The 13,530-nt window shown below is 48.5% G+C and overlaps 1 protein-coding gene across 4 annotated transcripts; it reads right to left on the bottom strand.

Moving 5' to 3' along the window:
• Positions 1–8,357: 8,357 nt before the first annotated feature.
• LOC125539229 (subtilisin-like protease SBT2.5) lies at positions 8,358–13,234 on the bottom strand. Of its 4 annotated transcripts, XM_048702613.2 has the most exons (10): positions 13,080–13,233; positions 12,305–12,363; positions 11,960–12,024; positions 11,732–11,882; positions 10,707–11,101; positions 10,521–10,616; positions 10,333–10,402; positions 9,973–10,255; positions 9,513–9,838; positions 8,358–9,404 (listed from the first exon to the last, which is right to left on the bottom strand). In XM_048702613.2, exons 2-10 carry the CDS (start codon positions 12,308–12,310, stop codon positions 8,442–8,444), a joined length of 2,355 nt encoding a protein of 784 aa, XP_048558570.2. In that variant the 5' UTR covers positions 12,311–12,363; positions 13,080–13,233; the 3' UTR covers positions 8,358–8,441. The 4 variants fall into 4 exon arrangements, with proteins under 4 accessions (XP_048558570.2, XP_048558567.2, XP_087400724.1 ...); XM_048702610.2 differs by having other exon boundaries at positions 11,960–12,363; positions 13,080–13,234; XM_087544598.1 differs by lacking the exon at positions 12,305–12,363 and having other exon boundaries at positions 11,960–11,974; positions 13,080–13,211.
• Positions 13,235–13,530: the final 296 nt, after the last annotated feature.

The following is a 13,530-nucleotide window of genomic DNA, read 5'->3' as shown; positions in this document are numbered from 1 at the left end:
CACATGTCGATGTGAACTATGGGTGTTAATCACATGGTGATGTGAACTATTGGTATTAAATCACATGGAAATGTGAACTAGATTATTGACTCTAGTGCAAGTGGGAGACTAAAGGAAATATGCCCTAGAGGCAATAATAAAGTTATTATTTATTTCCTTACATCATGATAAATGTTTATTATTCATGCTAGAATTGTATTAACCGGAAACATGATACATGTGTGAATACATAGACAAACAGATTGTCACTAGTATGCCTCTACTTGACTAGCTTGTTGATCAAAGATGGTTATGTTTCCTAACCATAGACATGAGTTTTCATTTGATTAACGGGATCACATCATTAGGAGAATGATGTGATTGACTTGACCCATTCCGTTAGCATAGCACTTGATCGTTTAGTTTGTTGCTATTGCTTTCTTCATAACTTATACATGTTCCTATGACTATGAGATTATGCAACTCCCGTTTACCAGAGGAACACTTTGTGTGCTACCAAATGTCACAACGTAACTAGGTGATTATAAAGGTGCTCTATAGGTGTCTCCGAAGGTACTTGTTGGGTTGGCGTATTTCGAGATTAGGATTTGTCACTCCGATTGTCGGAGAGGTATCTCTGGGCCCACTCGGTAATGCACATCACTTAAGTCTTGCAAGCATTGCAACTAATGAGTTAGTTGCGGAATGATGTATTACGGAATGAGTAAAGAGACTTGCCGGTAACGAGATTGAACTAGGTATTGGAATACCGACGATCGAATCTCGGGCAAGTAACATACCGATGACAAAGGGAACAACGTATGTTGTTATGCGGTTTGACCGATAAAGATCTTCGTAGAATATGTAGGAACCAATATGAGCATCCAGGTTCCGCTATTGGTTATTGACCGGAGACGTGTCTCGGTCATGTCTACATAGTTCTCGAACCCGTAGGGTCCGCATGCTTAAAGTTCGGTGACGATCGTAATTAGGGATTTTGTGTTTTGATGTAACGAAGGTTGTTCAGAGTCTCAGATGTGATCACGGACATGACGAGGAGTCTCGAAATGGTTGAGACATAAAGATTGATATATTGGAAGCCTATATTTGGATATCGGAATTGTTCCGGGTGAAATCAGGATTTTACCGGAGTACCGGGGGGTTATCGGAACCCCCCTCCCCCCGGGGGGGGGGGGGGTTAATGGGCCTACATGGGCCCTAAGGGAGAAGAGGAGGGCCGGCCAGGGTACGCCGCGCGCCCCCTCCCCCTAGTCCAAATAGGACAAGGAAGGGGGGCGGCGCCCCCCTTTCCTCTTTCCCCCTTCCCCTTTCCTTCTCCAACAAGGCAAGAGGGGGGGATCCCTACTCCTGGTGGAGTAGGACTCCTCTAGGCGCACCCCTAGGGGCCGGCCGCACCTCCCCCCTCCCTCCTTTATATACGGGGGCAAGGGGGCACCCCGTGACACACAAGTTCATCTTCGTGATCGTTCCTTAGCCGTGTGCGGTGCCCCCTTCCACCATATTCCATCTCGGTCATATCGTAGCGGTGCTTAGGCGAAGCACTGCGTCGGTAGAACATCATCACGTCATCACGCCGTCGTGCTGACGAAACTCTCCCTCAACACTCGGCTGGATCGGAGCTCGAGGGACGTCACCGAGTTCAACGTGTGCAAAACTCGGAGGTGCCGTACGTTCGGTACTTGGATCGGTCGGATCGGGAAGACGTACGACTACTTCCTCTACGTTGTGTCAACGCTTCCATTGCCGATCTACGAGGGTACGTAGACAACACTCTCCCCTCTCGTTGCTATGCATCACAATGATCTTGCGTGTGCGTAGGAATTTTTTTGAAATTACTACGTTCCTTTACAGATGCCACGTGTCGGTCACCCTTGACGAAAGCACTTCTGTGACGCGCGATTTATCATCATGGAAGTGGACACTTCCGTGATGATAATTTTGGCAATGTCATGGAACACTTCTATGACCGCACAGGTATGACTATCTTGATTCTATCATAAATTTGTCATGGATGTACATGCATGCCAAAAAACGCGACCTACTTTGACAAACACGTATCATCACGGAAGTGTATTTTTTTGTAGTGGATTGACTTGACCCATTCCATTAGCTTAGCACTTGATCGTTTAGTTTGTTGTTATTGCTTTCTTCATGACTTATACATGTTCCTGTGACTATGAGATTATGCAACTCCCGTTTACCGGAGGAACACTTTGTGTGCTACCAAATGTCACAACGTAACTGGGTGATTATAAAGGTGCTCTATAGGTGTCTCCAAAGGTACTTGTTGGGTTGGCGTATTTCAAGATTAGGATTTGTCACTCCGATTTTTGGAGAGGTATCTCTGGGCCCACTCGGTAATACACATCACTTAAGCCTTGCAAGCATTCCAATTAGTTGCAGGATGATGTATTACGGAACGAGTAAAGAGACTTGCTGGTAACGAGATTGAACTAGGTATTGAGATACCGACGATCGAATCTCGGGCAAGTAACATACCGATGACAAAGGGAACAACGTATGTTGTTATGCGGTTTGACCGATAAAGATCTTCGTAGAATATGTAGGAGCCAATATGAGCATCCAGGTTTCGCTATTGGTTATTGACCGGAGACGTGTCTCGGTCATGTTTACATAGTTCTCGAACCCGTAGGGTCCGCACGCTTAAAGTTCGATGATGGTTATATTATGAGTTTATGTGTTTTGATGTACCGAAGGTAGTTCGGAGTCCCGGATGTGATCACGGACATGACGAGGAGTCTCGAAATGGCCGAGACATAAAGATTGATATATTGGACGACTATATTCGAACACCGGAATGGTTCCGGGGGTTATCGGATATATACCGAAGTACCGGAGGGTTACCGGACCCCCCCCCCCAGAGGTTATTGGGCCTCATGGGACCAATTGGTGGAAGAGGAGAGGCGGCCAAGGGGCAGCCGCGTGCCCCTCCCCTCCCAAATCCGAATTGGACAAGGAAGTGGGGCGGCGCCCCCTTTCCTTTCTTCCTCTTTCTCCTTCCCTCTCCTCTCCTACTCCAACATGGAAGGGGGGGAGTCCTACCCCCGGTGGGAGTAGGAATCCTCATGGGGCGCGCCAAGGGTGGCCGGTCCCCTCCCCCTCCTCCACCCCTTTATATACGGGGAGGGAGGCACCCCCTAGAGACACAACAATTGATCCCTTGGATCTCTTAGCCGTGTGTGGTGCCCCCTCCACCAGAATCCACCTCGGTCATATCGTAGCGGTGCTTAGGCGAAGCCCTACGTCGGTAGAACATCATCATCATCACCATGCCATTGTGCTGACGGAACTCTCCCTCAAAGCCCGGCTGGATCGGAGTTCGAGGGACGTCATCGAGTTGAACGTGTGCAGAACTCGGAGGTGTCGTGCGTTCGGCACTTGATTGGTCGGATTGTGAAGACGTACTACTACATCAACCGCGTTGTGCTAACGCTTCCGCTTTCGGTCTACGAGGGTACGTGGACAATACTCTCCCCTCTCGTTGTTATGCATCACCATGATCCTGTGTGTGCGTAGGAAATTTCTGAAATTACTACGTTCCCCAACATTAACCTTGGGCGCCTTCTCGACAGCCTCATCCGCACCCCCTCAACCAGGAGATGTCCTTCGGGACAACACCTTGGTGTCCTCCATGGTGATAGGCGAGGGGGCTCGCAATGGCGTCTCACTCTCTGCCATCTCGGGCGGCAGAGAGTTCCCCTTCAATAATGGAGTTTGCGGGAGCTTGCGTGGAGGGCTGAAAGGCAAATAACAAAACAATTCATACTATGGAAACAGGTAGCCAAATACAAACAAATAAGTTTTGAATACTTACGATTCGGCAGGGGCTTCTCACTGGGAGGTTTTTGGGGACCAGTTCGGACTCTGAGTCTGAACTGTCCGGAAGGGTCACCTTCCCTATCTTTGGCGCCTCCCCCTTCGGGTCCTCGGAGGCTGCCCTCTTCTTTTTATCCCCCTTATGGAGGGAGTCGCTTTCCACCTCCTCTTCCTCTTCCTCCTCGTCTCCCTCGTGGGAGGATAGGGCTTCGGTCTCTCCGGACGCTGCGTCCGAAGGACCTTTATGGCGGGGGCCGCCCTTGGCCTCCTTGCCCTTCTTCTTCTTGGCCTTCTTCTCCGGCGCCTGATAGGGCGCCGGGACCAGCATCTGCGTTAGCTGGGGGGTGGCCGGGTTCTCAGGCAGCGGTGCCGGACAGTTGATCCGCTCCGCCTTAGACGTCCAGCCCTGTATGGAAGACATGCAATATGATCTTTATTATATTCGACGTGTTGATCGAGCAAGTCTTCGGAAGGATTATGCTTACTACTGAGGTCGGGTTCTCGATGTCGAGTCTAACGTCCTCGGTCTTCTTCGGCCAATTTTTCTGGGCCTTGAATAGTTGCTTCCATATGTCTCCGTGCGTGTTGCCGAAGAAGCGCTTCAGGGTCCGCGGCTCCTCCTGATTGAAGTCCCACATGGGGGAGGCCCGAAACTGGCAGGGAAGAATGCGGCGGAAGAGCATCACTTGGATCACATCAGTGAGACCGGCGTTTTTGCCCAACATATTGGAGATGCGTTTTTGTAGCATCTGCACCTCCGATTGGGACCCCAGTCAAGGCCCTTGGCGGTCCATGAGGTGAGTCTCGTGGGGGGGTCCGGATCTGAAGTCGGGTGTGGCCGCCCAGTTAGCGCCATGGGGTTCGGTGATGTAGAAAACCACTCCTGCTGCCACACCTTGACTGTCTCCACAAATGCCCCTTTGGGCTAGATGGCGTTGGGGAGCTTGCTCACCATGGCTCCGCCACAGTCTGCATGATGTCCGTCGACCACCTTCGGCTTCAGATTGAAAACCTTGAGCCATAAGCCGAAGTGTGGCGGGATGCGGAGAAGAGCCTTGCACACGATGATGAACGCCGATATGTGGAGGAAGGAATTTGGGGCTAGATCATGGAAATCTAGCCCGTAGTAGAACATGAGACCCCGGACAAAGGGGTGGAGGGGAAACCCTAGCCCTCGAAGAAAATGAGGGATGAACATGACCCTCTCCCCGGGATCCGGAGTGGGGATAACCTGATCCTTGTCGGGGAGCCTGTGCTCGATATCCGTGGACAGATAGCCCGCGCTCCGAAGCTCCTTAATGTCCTTCTCGGTGACGGAGGAAGCCTCCCACTTTCCCTTGGCAACTGGATCCGGCCATGGCTGGGGAGGGTGGTGGCGGTGGGAAAGATTGAAGTTTTGGGCACTGGAGCGCAGAGGTGGGAAGGCAGGAGCTAGAAGAAGGCGTGGGAAAAAAAGAAGGGATTCTTTACCCTCTTATAGGCGGTGAAATACCAAACGCCCCCCCCCCCTCTCAAGCCTTAAAACTCGCCTGTTCCCAAAGAGATAGTGCGAAAGGCGCGGTTGGATTACCCAAAACCGTATTGATGAGAATCCCGCAATGGACGGGCACGACCTCTGTTTTGACAAGACGTGTCAATGGAGGCTAAGCCTCGAAACACGAAACAGGAGGCGTGAAAACGGTTCGAAATGTTAAAGAGACAAGTGTAACGTTTCGTCGAAAAAAAGTTGTCAGTAAAAGACAATGTTTCTATTTTGACATCTTGTCTTCGTGGCTAAGGGTTGTGCAGAGCCGAATACAATTTCTTTATGCAGGAAGTTAATTTGAAGTGTTCAGGAGAAGGAACACGCCTTGTAGTTTCAAAGACAATCCGCGTGCCGAACACATCGTCATCAAAGACTGGTTCAGGGGCTACTATGGGAGTCCTGGATTAGGGGGTCCCATGGTGTCTGGACTATTTAGTATGGGCCGGACTGATGGGCCGTGAAGATAAAAGCAAAAGACTTTCCCCCGTATCCGGGTAGGATTCCTATATGCGTGAATGGCAAGTTTAGTGTCCGGATCTGTTGTTTCCTTCCTCTGCAAACCGACTATGTACAACCCTAGGCCCCTCCGGTGTGTATATAAACCGGAGGGTTTAGTCCGTAGAGGCTATCGGAATATTCATAGGCTAGACAGTTAGGCCGGTTTAGCCATTACGATCTCGATGTAGATCAACTCTTGTAACCCCTATACTCATTGAATATAATCAAGCAGGACGTAGGGTTTTACCTCCTTTAAGAGGGCCCGAACCTGGGTAAACATTGTGTCTCCATCGTCCCTTGTTACCATTGATCCTCAGACGTACAGTTCGGGACTCCCTACCCAAGATCTGCCGGTTTTGACACCGATAGTGGGGAAGCGAGTCGTCTCCCTGCAGCCAGGTGATCGGGCTGCCGGACATGAGGAAGACAAAGGGATCCATGGGCAGCCATTTAGATTAGGTATTAATTATACCTCCAGAGCCGGACTAGCACCGCTTCATTAATGTAAATGTAATGAAATATGTCATATTTATATGAAAATCCGGTATTTTTATACTCCCTCTGTTTTTATTTACTCCGCATATTAGCTTTGGTCAAAGTCAAACTTTGTAAACTTTGACAAAAATTTTAGACAAAAATATTAAGGTATACAATAACAACTCAATCACGTTAGATTGATTGTTGAATACACTTTCACATCGTATAGACTTGCTATTGTAAATGTTCATACTTTTTTCTATAAACTTGGTCAAAGTTTATGAAGTTTGACTTCAGTCAAACCTAATATGCAGAGTAAATAAAAACGGAGGGAGTATAAAAATCGTCATGTTTATATAAATTCTGGCCGTGTTGCACGAATTTTATTCGGTTGGTTCGAATGTTGGTTGGATGTATGTGGCTACAGTTGGATGACGTCCTCTCGTATCCGTGTCAACGGACTGATCCCTCTTTACCCGTGGACGGATGTGGGAGAAAATTTGAGCGTCGCCGTTGAAGATGCCGATGCCCTAAGGATGTATTTACAATCTAAGCATGCACCTTTCTTCGTTGATCGAGATTGATCTAGGTTGCATACCGCATTGGGTAGATTTCTTTTTCAAAAGTAATATTAGCAAGGGAATGGTTGATGTCTGGCTAGGCTCCTTTCTTTAACTTAACCTCTAATGTGTATCTTCATGGAGTATCATATCATTTAGTTGACGTACCTGAACTGATAACATTTTCCAGAGATTATGCAGGGTTGCACATGAAAGGAAGATCTTTCTCTCTTTAGCATGGGTGTCACCGGTCTCATCCTGCCAGGCACGACGTGGCTGCGTGCTGATCCGGTACGGCCACGGACGGCGCCGGAGGGAGACTGCACGCGGTGGCGTCTACTTTCGACGGATCCCAAAGTCAGCAAGCTCCTCCCAGGAAAAGAATATATAGGAAAACTCAACCGGCTAAACGTGCAGGCAATTCCTCACCCAATTTTCAAGTATAGTTCAGATGGATCAGCGCAGGCGCGCGCGGCGGACGTAGGTGCGGTGCACTGACCCGGCGCCGCGACCGCGCGCGCTGAGGTGGACGGGAGAGGATAAGCGCGGCCGGCTCGCCGCGTCGGGTCGTCGTCATATCATCTCCGCCCATCCCCATGGAATCGATATCATGTATGGATGGATATGGTATAATGCTATACTGTTATTCTAGGTTAGCATTTTTTTTTTTGAAACTGGATTCTAGGTTAGCATGACCACGTATGATAGTTACATTCTTAAACCGTGTCTGCGTAATCATAGTTGGAAGATAAAATTAAAAAATTGGTCGCATTCAGAGCTAGAGTCAACGACCCCGCAAAAAAGAGAGTCAATGGCTTCAGCTTACAAGCAAGCAAATAAGAACTTTGGGTCGTGACGTCGACTAATTGAGCAACCCTTAAATTTTGAGAACACATACATCTAATCTCGTCTAGTACTCCCTCTGTAAAAGTATTATAAGAATGTTTAGAAATTTAGATCACTACATTTAGTGATCTAAACGCCACGGAGGGAGTACTTTGGATCAGAATGATGCATTTAACGGATGATTTTTTAGCGAAGATAGCTAACCGCACAGATCTCGCTCTTGCAAGTCCAATTGGGAAACGATTTACTTCGGTCGGTCGGGGAAACGGTGCGCTGGTCGCATGCAAACCGTTTGATCTCACACGATCCAACGTCCCCCTGTGTGCCCACGTTGCAGTCAAAGCTAGGAACCCACTGGCGGCCGTGCTACAATCTCGCCACTGGTGATACATCGACGGAGATGGCGAGCCCGCGAGCGTCGTCGACGAGGCGGTGCCCTACGGGGGCAGTTATTTTTCTCCCTCTGTTTTTGGAGACGACCGATGGGGAAGAAAGGGATGACGTGGCCTGAAATCAAACGGTTACAGAAGGACGAAACAGACGGATGCGCGGCGACTGGCCGAAGACCGGCGCCTAGCGTCCGCCGTCCAGATTTTGTGAGGCTCCTCCCTCTGTATACAGTAGTATACGTATACCCATACGTAAGTACGTAGTATAATACACCAGGCATACATGCATATCCAGTACGCGAGTTCAGTTCACGGGCCGCTCAACACCGCGGCGGGGTAGACGGCGAGGGGGATCCTGACGCTGTGCTTCTTGTCGCCCCTGAGCACCACCTCGCCGAAGCTGAACGCGTTCCCCGGCGCGGTGGTGTTGAGCACGATCCTCAGCGCCGCCGTCTCGCCGGGGGCGACGGTGAACTCGTCGGGCGACACGCGCACCGCCACGCCGTCGGGCGCGCGCACGTACGCCATGTACGTCTCGTTCTCCGCGCCCACGCTCCACACCTTCCGGTCCACCCGCCTCGACCCCACCAGGCTCGCCACCGTCACGCTCGGCGCGTTCAGGTCCGAGCACCACCGCGCCCGCGACGTCGGGCAGGACGCCCCCACCGCGCGCCGCACCGCGGCCTCGTCCACGCCCGGCACCGCGCACAGGAACTGCAGGTACTCCCTGTACGTGGCGTCGAACACCAGCCCCGGGTCCAGCGCGCGCGCCGCGTTGATGGCGCCCGCGCCCATGTCGAACGGCGTGGCCGCCACCACGGCGCCCACGTCCCGGCGCGCCATCAAGGGCCTCCCGGAGCGGTCGGTCACGTCGGCCGTCGTCATGATCGCCGACATGATCATGGCGGGGCTCCACTTGGGATGCCGCTGCTTGATCAGCGCCACCACCCCGGCGACGTGCGGGGTGGACATGCTCGTGCCGGACAGTATGGCGTAGCTCTCGCCCTGGACCTCCGGCAGGGCGTCGCTCGTCGGGCTCCAGGCTCCCCAGATGTGATGGCCCGGCGCCATCACGTTCGGCTTCAGGACGTCCGCCAGCTGCATCTGCGAGTTCTCTATGTTGGGCCCCCTCGACGAGTAGTCGGCGACCTCCGGCCGTTCCCCGGAGTAGCTCGCACGCCGTCCCTCCAGAATCCGGACGGTTGCTCCGAACGTGATGACAGTTCCGTCGCCGTCTCGTGCCGTGTTGTTCTCATAGTACTCCATCAGGTTCTGCACCCAGTTGCAGAAGACGATTCAGAGTTATACAGAGCAACCCAAACATTCAGAGTTACTGAAAAGACAATTTCATTGACAAATATGTGTCTGCACTGCACTCACCATCATGTCTACACCGTCCACAACCATGGCTGAAGGTACCGCGGTAGGAAATATGGGCTGATATTCATAGTCTACATCACCGGAATAACGATCAATGATCACGACTCCAGCAGCTCCGATCTTCTGAATCGTATCGATAATGCCGGCAAAGTTGTCACCCTGATAGTAGTTAGATGACACAATCATGCAGACAATCACCTTCCCCTGAACTAGAGATCTTATGAAGACCTTCGGATCCTGGCAACCATTAGACCCATCAGTCGAATTGTCGGTGCTCACGTCGTCTGCCAATGCTAATGGGTACATTGTGTCGCCTGGTGTTGGTGCTGGACACAAAGAAGCAAGATGGTAGAAACAAATTAAGCAACGAAGGAAGATCTGAAACAGATAGTACGTACTAGTAACTGTGAATGTTTTAAAAGCTAGAATTTTAATAGCAAGTTAGGTTGAAATGAATTACGGGAAAGGCCGCCGCAAGAGAAAATTTGCCCATTTCCAGCTACGATTGTTTTGTTATACTTGCGGTCCGTTGTCGAAGCCGCGACACTTGTTATCCATGGGCTGAATGAAACTACTGAGCTCGCATCAGGGCCTCCATTGCCCACTGCTTGAACAACCGAGACTCCAGCCTTGGTGGCAAGGAGCAGTTGCGTCTCAAGCAAGTTGAGGAAAGCTGCAGGGCCAGGTGAAACCGAAGAAGGTGCCATGGAAAGACTGATAACATCAACACCGTCTTCTACTGCCTACAAACAAGTCACATGGGAGACCTTCACTTACAAATCAAACTAGTAGCTTTCAGCAAACAATGTGATCACCAAACCTGGTCGACAGCAGCTATCACATCTGACATATATCCACCAAAAGGGTACGCGGCTTTGTAGACTGCAAGACTGTCAGTGCAAACCAGAAGAGAAAACAAAATGTTAGATTTCATAAAAATTGTTATCCTTTTTTATCTTTGGATTTACTTTCAACATCTGAATAATGGGACACGGAAGATATTCTCACCGAGCTCCGGGGGCCATGCCGCTTGCATATCCAAAGTTGTAACCCCTAGAAATTGCTGGTGTATGGAAATTTCCAGCTGCGGTCGATGCTGTGTGGCTGTGCAGACATTCTTATGATCACTTCGTAGCTCTTCTGAGATTGAAAAAGAGAGAGATTCAAATAGCAGTCAGCAGCTAAGGGACATACCTGCCATGGCCATCCGGGTCATAAGGTGATGCATAATGAATTGTAGCATTGAACTCTCCAGTTGCTTGACCAGCGCGCGCGAACCACCTAGCTCCCACTATCTTACCATTGCATGAATCAGGAGGGAATCTATCCCCAGAGCAGCACATTCCTTTGAAATTGGGAGGAGGCTGCTTTGATTGGTTCGAGAAGCTGGCAAAGCTTGGGTTTTTGGGGTCAATGCCAGTATCAATCATGCCAATGACTATTCCATCACCAGAATTCTCAGCACCACCAAGCAGTGGCCATACCCCACTGGCTCCAATGTACTTTGGAGTGTATGTGGTCATCTTGGCCATTTTGATGTCTTCTTGAACGAGTCTAACTCCTTTTGCGCCGCTAAGAATTTTAGCTGCCTGTTGCACATATAACAAAAGAGGGAGGCAACCAGTTTAAGCCTCAACAGAGACAACTGAACTATTCCTATTGTCAAAATTCAGATGAGAAATTCAGAAAGAATAACCTGCAAAAAGATAGGGCATAAGAACTAAGAAGTTTCACGCATGTCAGGTTCAGAACAAATGCGCTTATGTTATAGTTTTATGTGAATTGATGCTGTGTTGCTCGTCACCATGTAAACTTTTGGACTCATGTTTCAAGATACATAGAATCATATGAGAATCGAACAACTTAAAGACTGTTAATTGCTCAAAAGACAAACTGGAGCAGATTATCTGGCTTTTCAGCAAAATAACTCATGATGATATTCAACTATAGCAAAACTTCCTTCAAAATTTCCCTACTATTTTATCTTCACGTATATACTGAATTCAGCATCATTTATTGTTGGAGGAGTGTTATTGCTGTATGTACGTTTAAAGGCTATTTCTACTCTGGAAATACTACTGAGACAGGCAAAGAATCACTGTCTGTTCAGCATGTTCTATCTATTCGATACTGGGTGTAAGTAGAGTTTTCTAATTTGTTAGTTTAACAGATAAAATGCCTAAAACAATACCATGCACTTTATAGGCTAGAAAGAGCACCTTTTCAGAGTTTGCATGAACAGCAAAGCCATTAAGCAGGTGAGTGTAGCTGTACAGTTTCTTGTAAGATCCTACGGTGAGAAATGATTCCAGGAAGACGTCGTGCTTTGTTGTGGCCATTTCCTTATACTTCTGAGCTTCCTCGCCTCTCCTGGATGAAATTCCATCAATATGAGTTATTTTCAAAAGATAACAGAGTAAAAAGATTCAGGGATGGAGATCACGTACATTACACCCTTCCGGCTTGCCTTGTAGGAAACAACTGGATCATCCTCCATCACTACCATATAAACCTTGGCAGATACATGAGATGGACCGCAATTTAGGCTCAGTAAAGCAAGAAGAGAGCATAGCACTAGAGATGGCTTGGGAAAGGCCATAGCAGTGGTGTCACTGCACAGTTGTATGAAGCTTTCCAAAACTTCCTTGGTTGAACATATGTGCTTATATATGTTGTGTGAAAGAATGTTAGGTGAGGATTGGAGGGAATTAAAAAGGGCCATGCACTGGTACATCAAGAAATGCCTTGCTCATAACTAGGCCACAAAAAGCACGCGGTAAGCGGTTCCCAACCTCCATGAGACCCTTCTTTGGCTCCTCTACTATCAGCAGTTAGCAGAATTATACTGGTCCTGGTAAGTCAAGTCGAACATATTATTTGTAGAATCACTCTATGGCATCTATAAAAATAAAATACAAACATCTACTACAAAGTAAAATAAAAAAATTAACGAACCTATCTCCAAACAACTAATGAGTTGATGAATCAGCCATCCCTTCAGAGATGGCTGATGCAGTCTTTCTTGAAACCAAATCGAGATATCAAATGTTTGGGTTCTAAGTTCTAACTGAAGAATTAGCCTCGTAAAAAAATCTGAAGAATTAATCCATCTATTCTGGAACATCACGCATCTGATTTGGTTTCAAGAAAGGCTAGTAGGTAGCATCGCAACGCCAAGAGAGAGAGAAAAAATGCATTCCCCCGCTTTGTGTGACAACAAGAACTGGCCCAGATAATCGGGCTAGGCAACTCGTGTCCTTTAGACCACTCTGTTTGTTACTCCTGCCATCCCCCAAACCCAAATCACACAAAGATTCCTGTGAGACTGCATCTCGAGGCTCAAATGACTCGGAGCCAATATCTAAGTTCCTAATTGATTGCTGCAAAAATCACCAGAGGCCGCTGTAAATCGCAAGCGAGCATTTGTCTAGTAGTAACAGTTCAGATCGTTTATGAGAATAGAAAAATAAAACAGTTCGTATGGGATGAATCCAAAGGAGTAGTAATACACAGCTGTAATGGAAGACAATCTCGAAAGGAAAAAAAAGTGGGATTGAAGAAATTTACGCAAAGCGCCACGCTCGCCGCCGTTCCTAGGGCTTCCGTTGGACGTCTTGAGTGGAGAGTAGAGATGGGGAATCGCCTCGCCCGCCATTCCTTTTCAGTTCCATTCTTCCACTTTTTTTGGTGCCGGGTTTCTAAAGAGAAGATTTCTCTTTTTAGCAGACGGAAGGAGTTTTTTTTCTCGGCTGTGACCTTTTGGTCGGCCCAAAGCTGAGATGTTGGGCTTTCTCATGACCAACCCAAAACCAACTCAAAAAAAATCTAAAAAACCTCTTTTGCCTAAAAAAATCTAAAAAAAACTCTAAACCATCTGTCTACAAAAACTCCAAACCGACGAAACCACTAACTCAAAAAAAAAAAAACTCCAAACCGACGAAACCACTAATTCTTTTTTAACACAGTACAGACGCAAGCGCTCATATACACGCGCATACACTCATCATATGAACAAACA

Source organism: Triticum urartu, chromosome 2A, assembly GCF_056163025.1.
Source record: "Triticum urartu cultivar PI428250 chromosome 2A, HENAU_Tu73, whole genome shotgun sequence".
Lineage (NCBI taxonomy): Eukaryota > Viridiplantae > Streptophyta > Magnoliopsida > Poales > Poaceae > Triticum > Triticum urartu.
Note: the sequence above shows the minus strand (reverse complement) of the source record. Positions and strands in the feature narration are given on the sequence as shown.

Bases quoted from the DNA above. Each gene is read 5' to 3' on its own strand.
- LOC125539229 (XM_048702610.2), bottom strand. From the start codon at position 12,246: ATGTACCAGTGCATGGCCCTTTTTAATTCCCTCCAATCCTCACCTAAC. The intron at 10,256-10,332 runs GTTTGGTGATCA...ACTTGTTTGTAG, and splicing joins TGATAGCTGCTGTCGACCAG to GCAGTAGAAGACGGTGTTGA. The intron at 9,405-9,512 runs GTGAGTGCAGTG...AACTGGGTGCAG, and splicing joins TGGACGGTGTAGACATGATG to AACCTGATGGAGTACTATGA.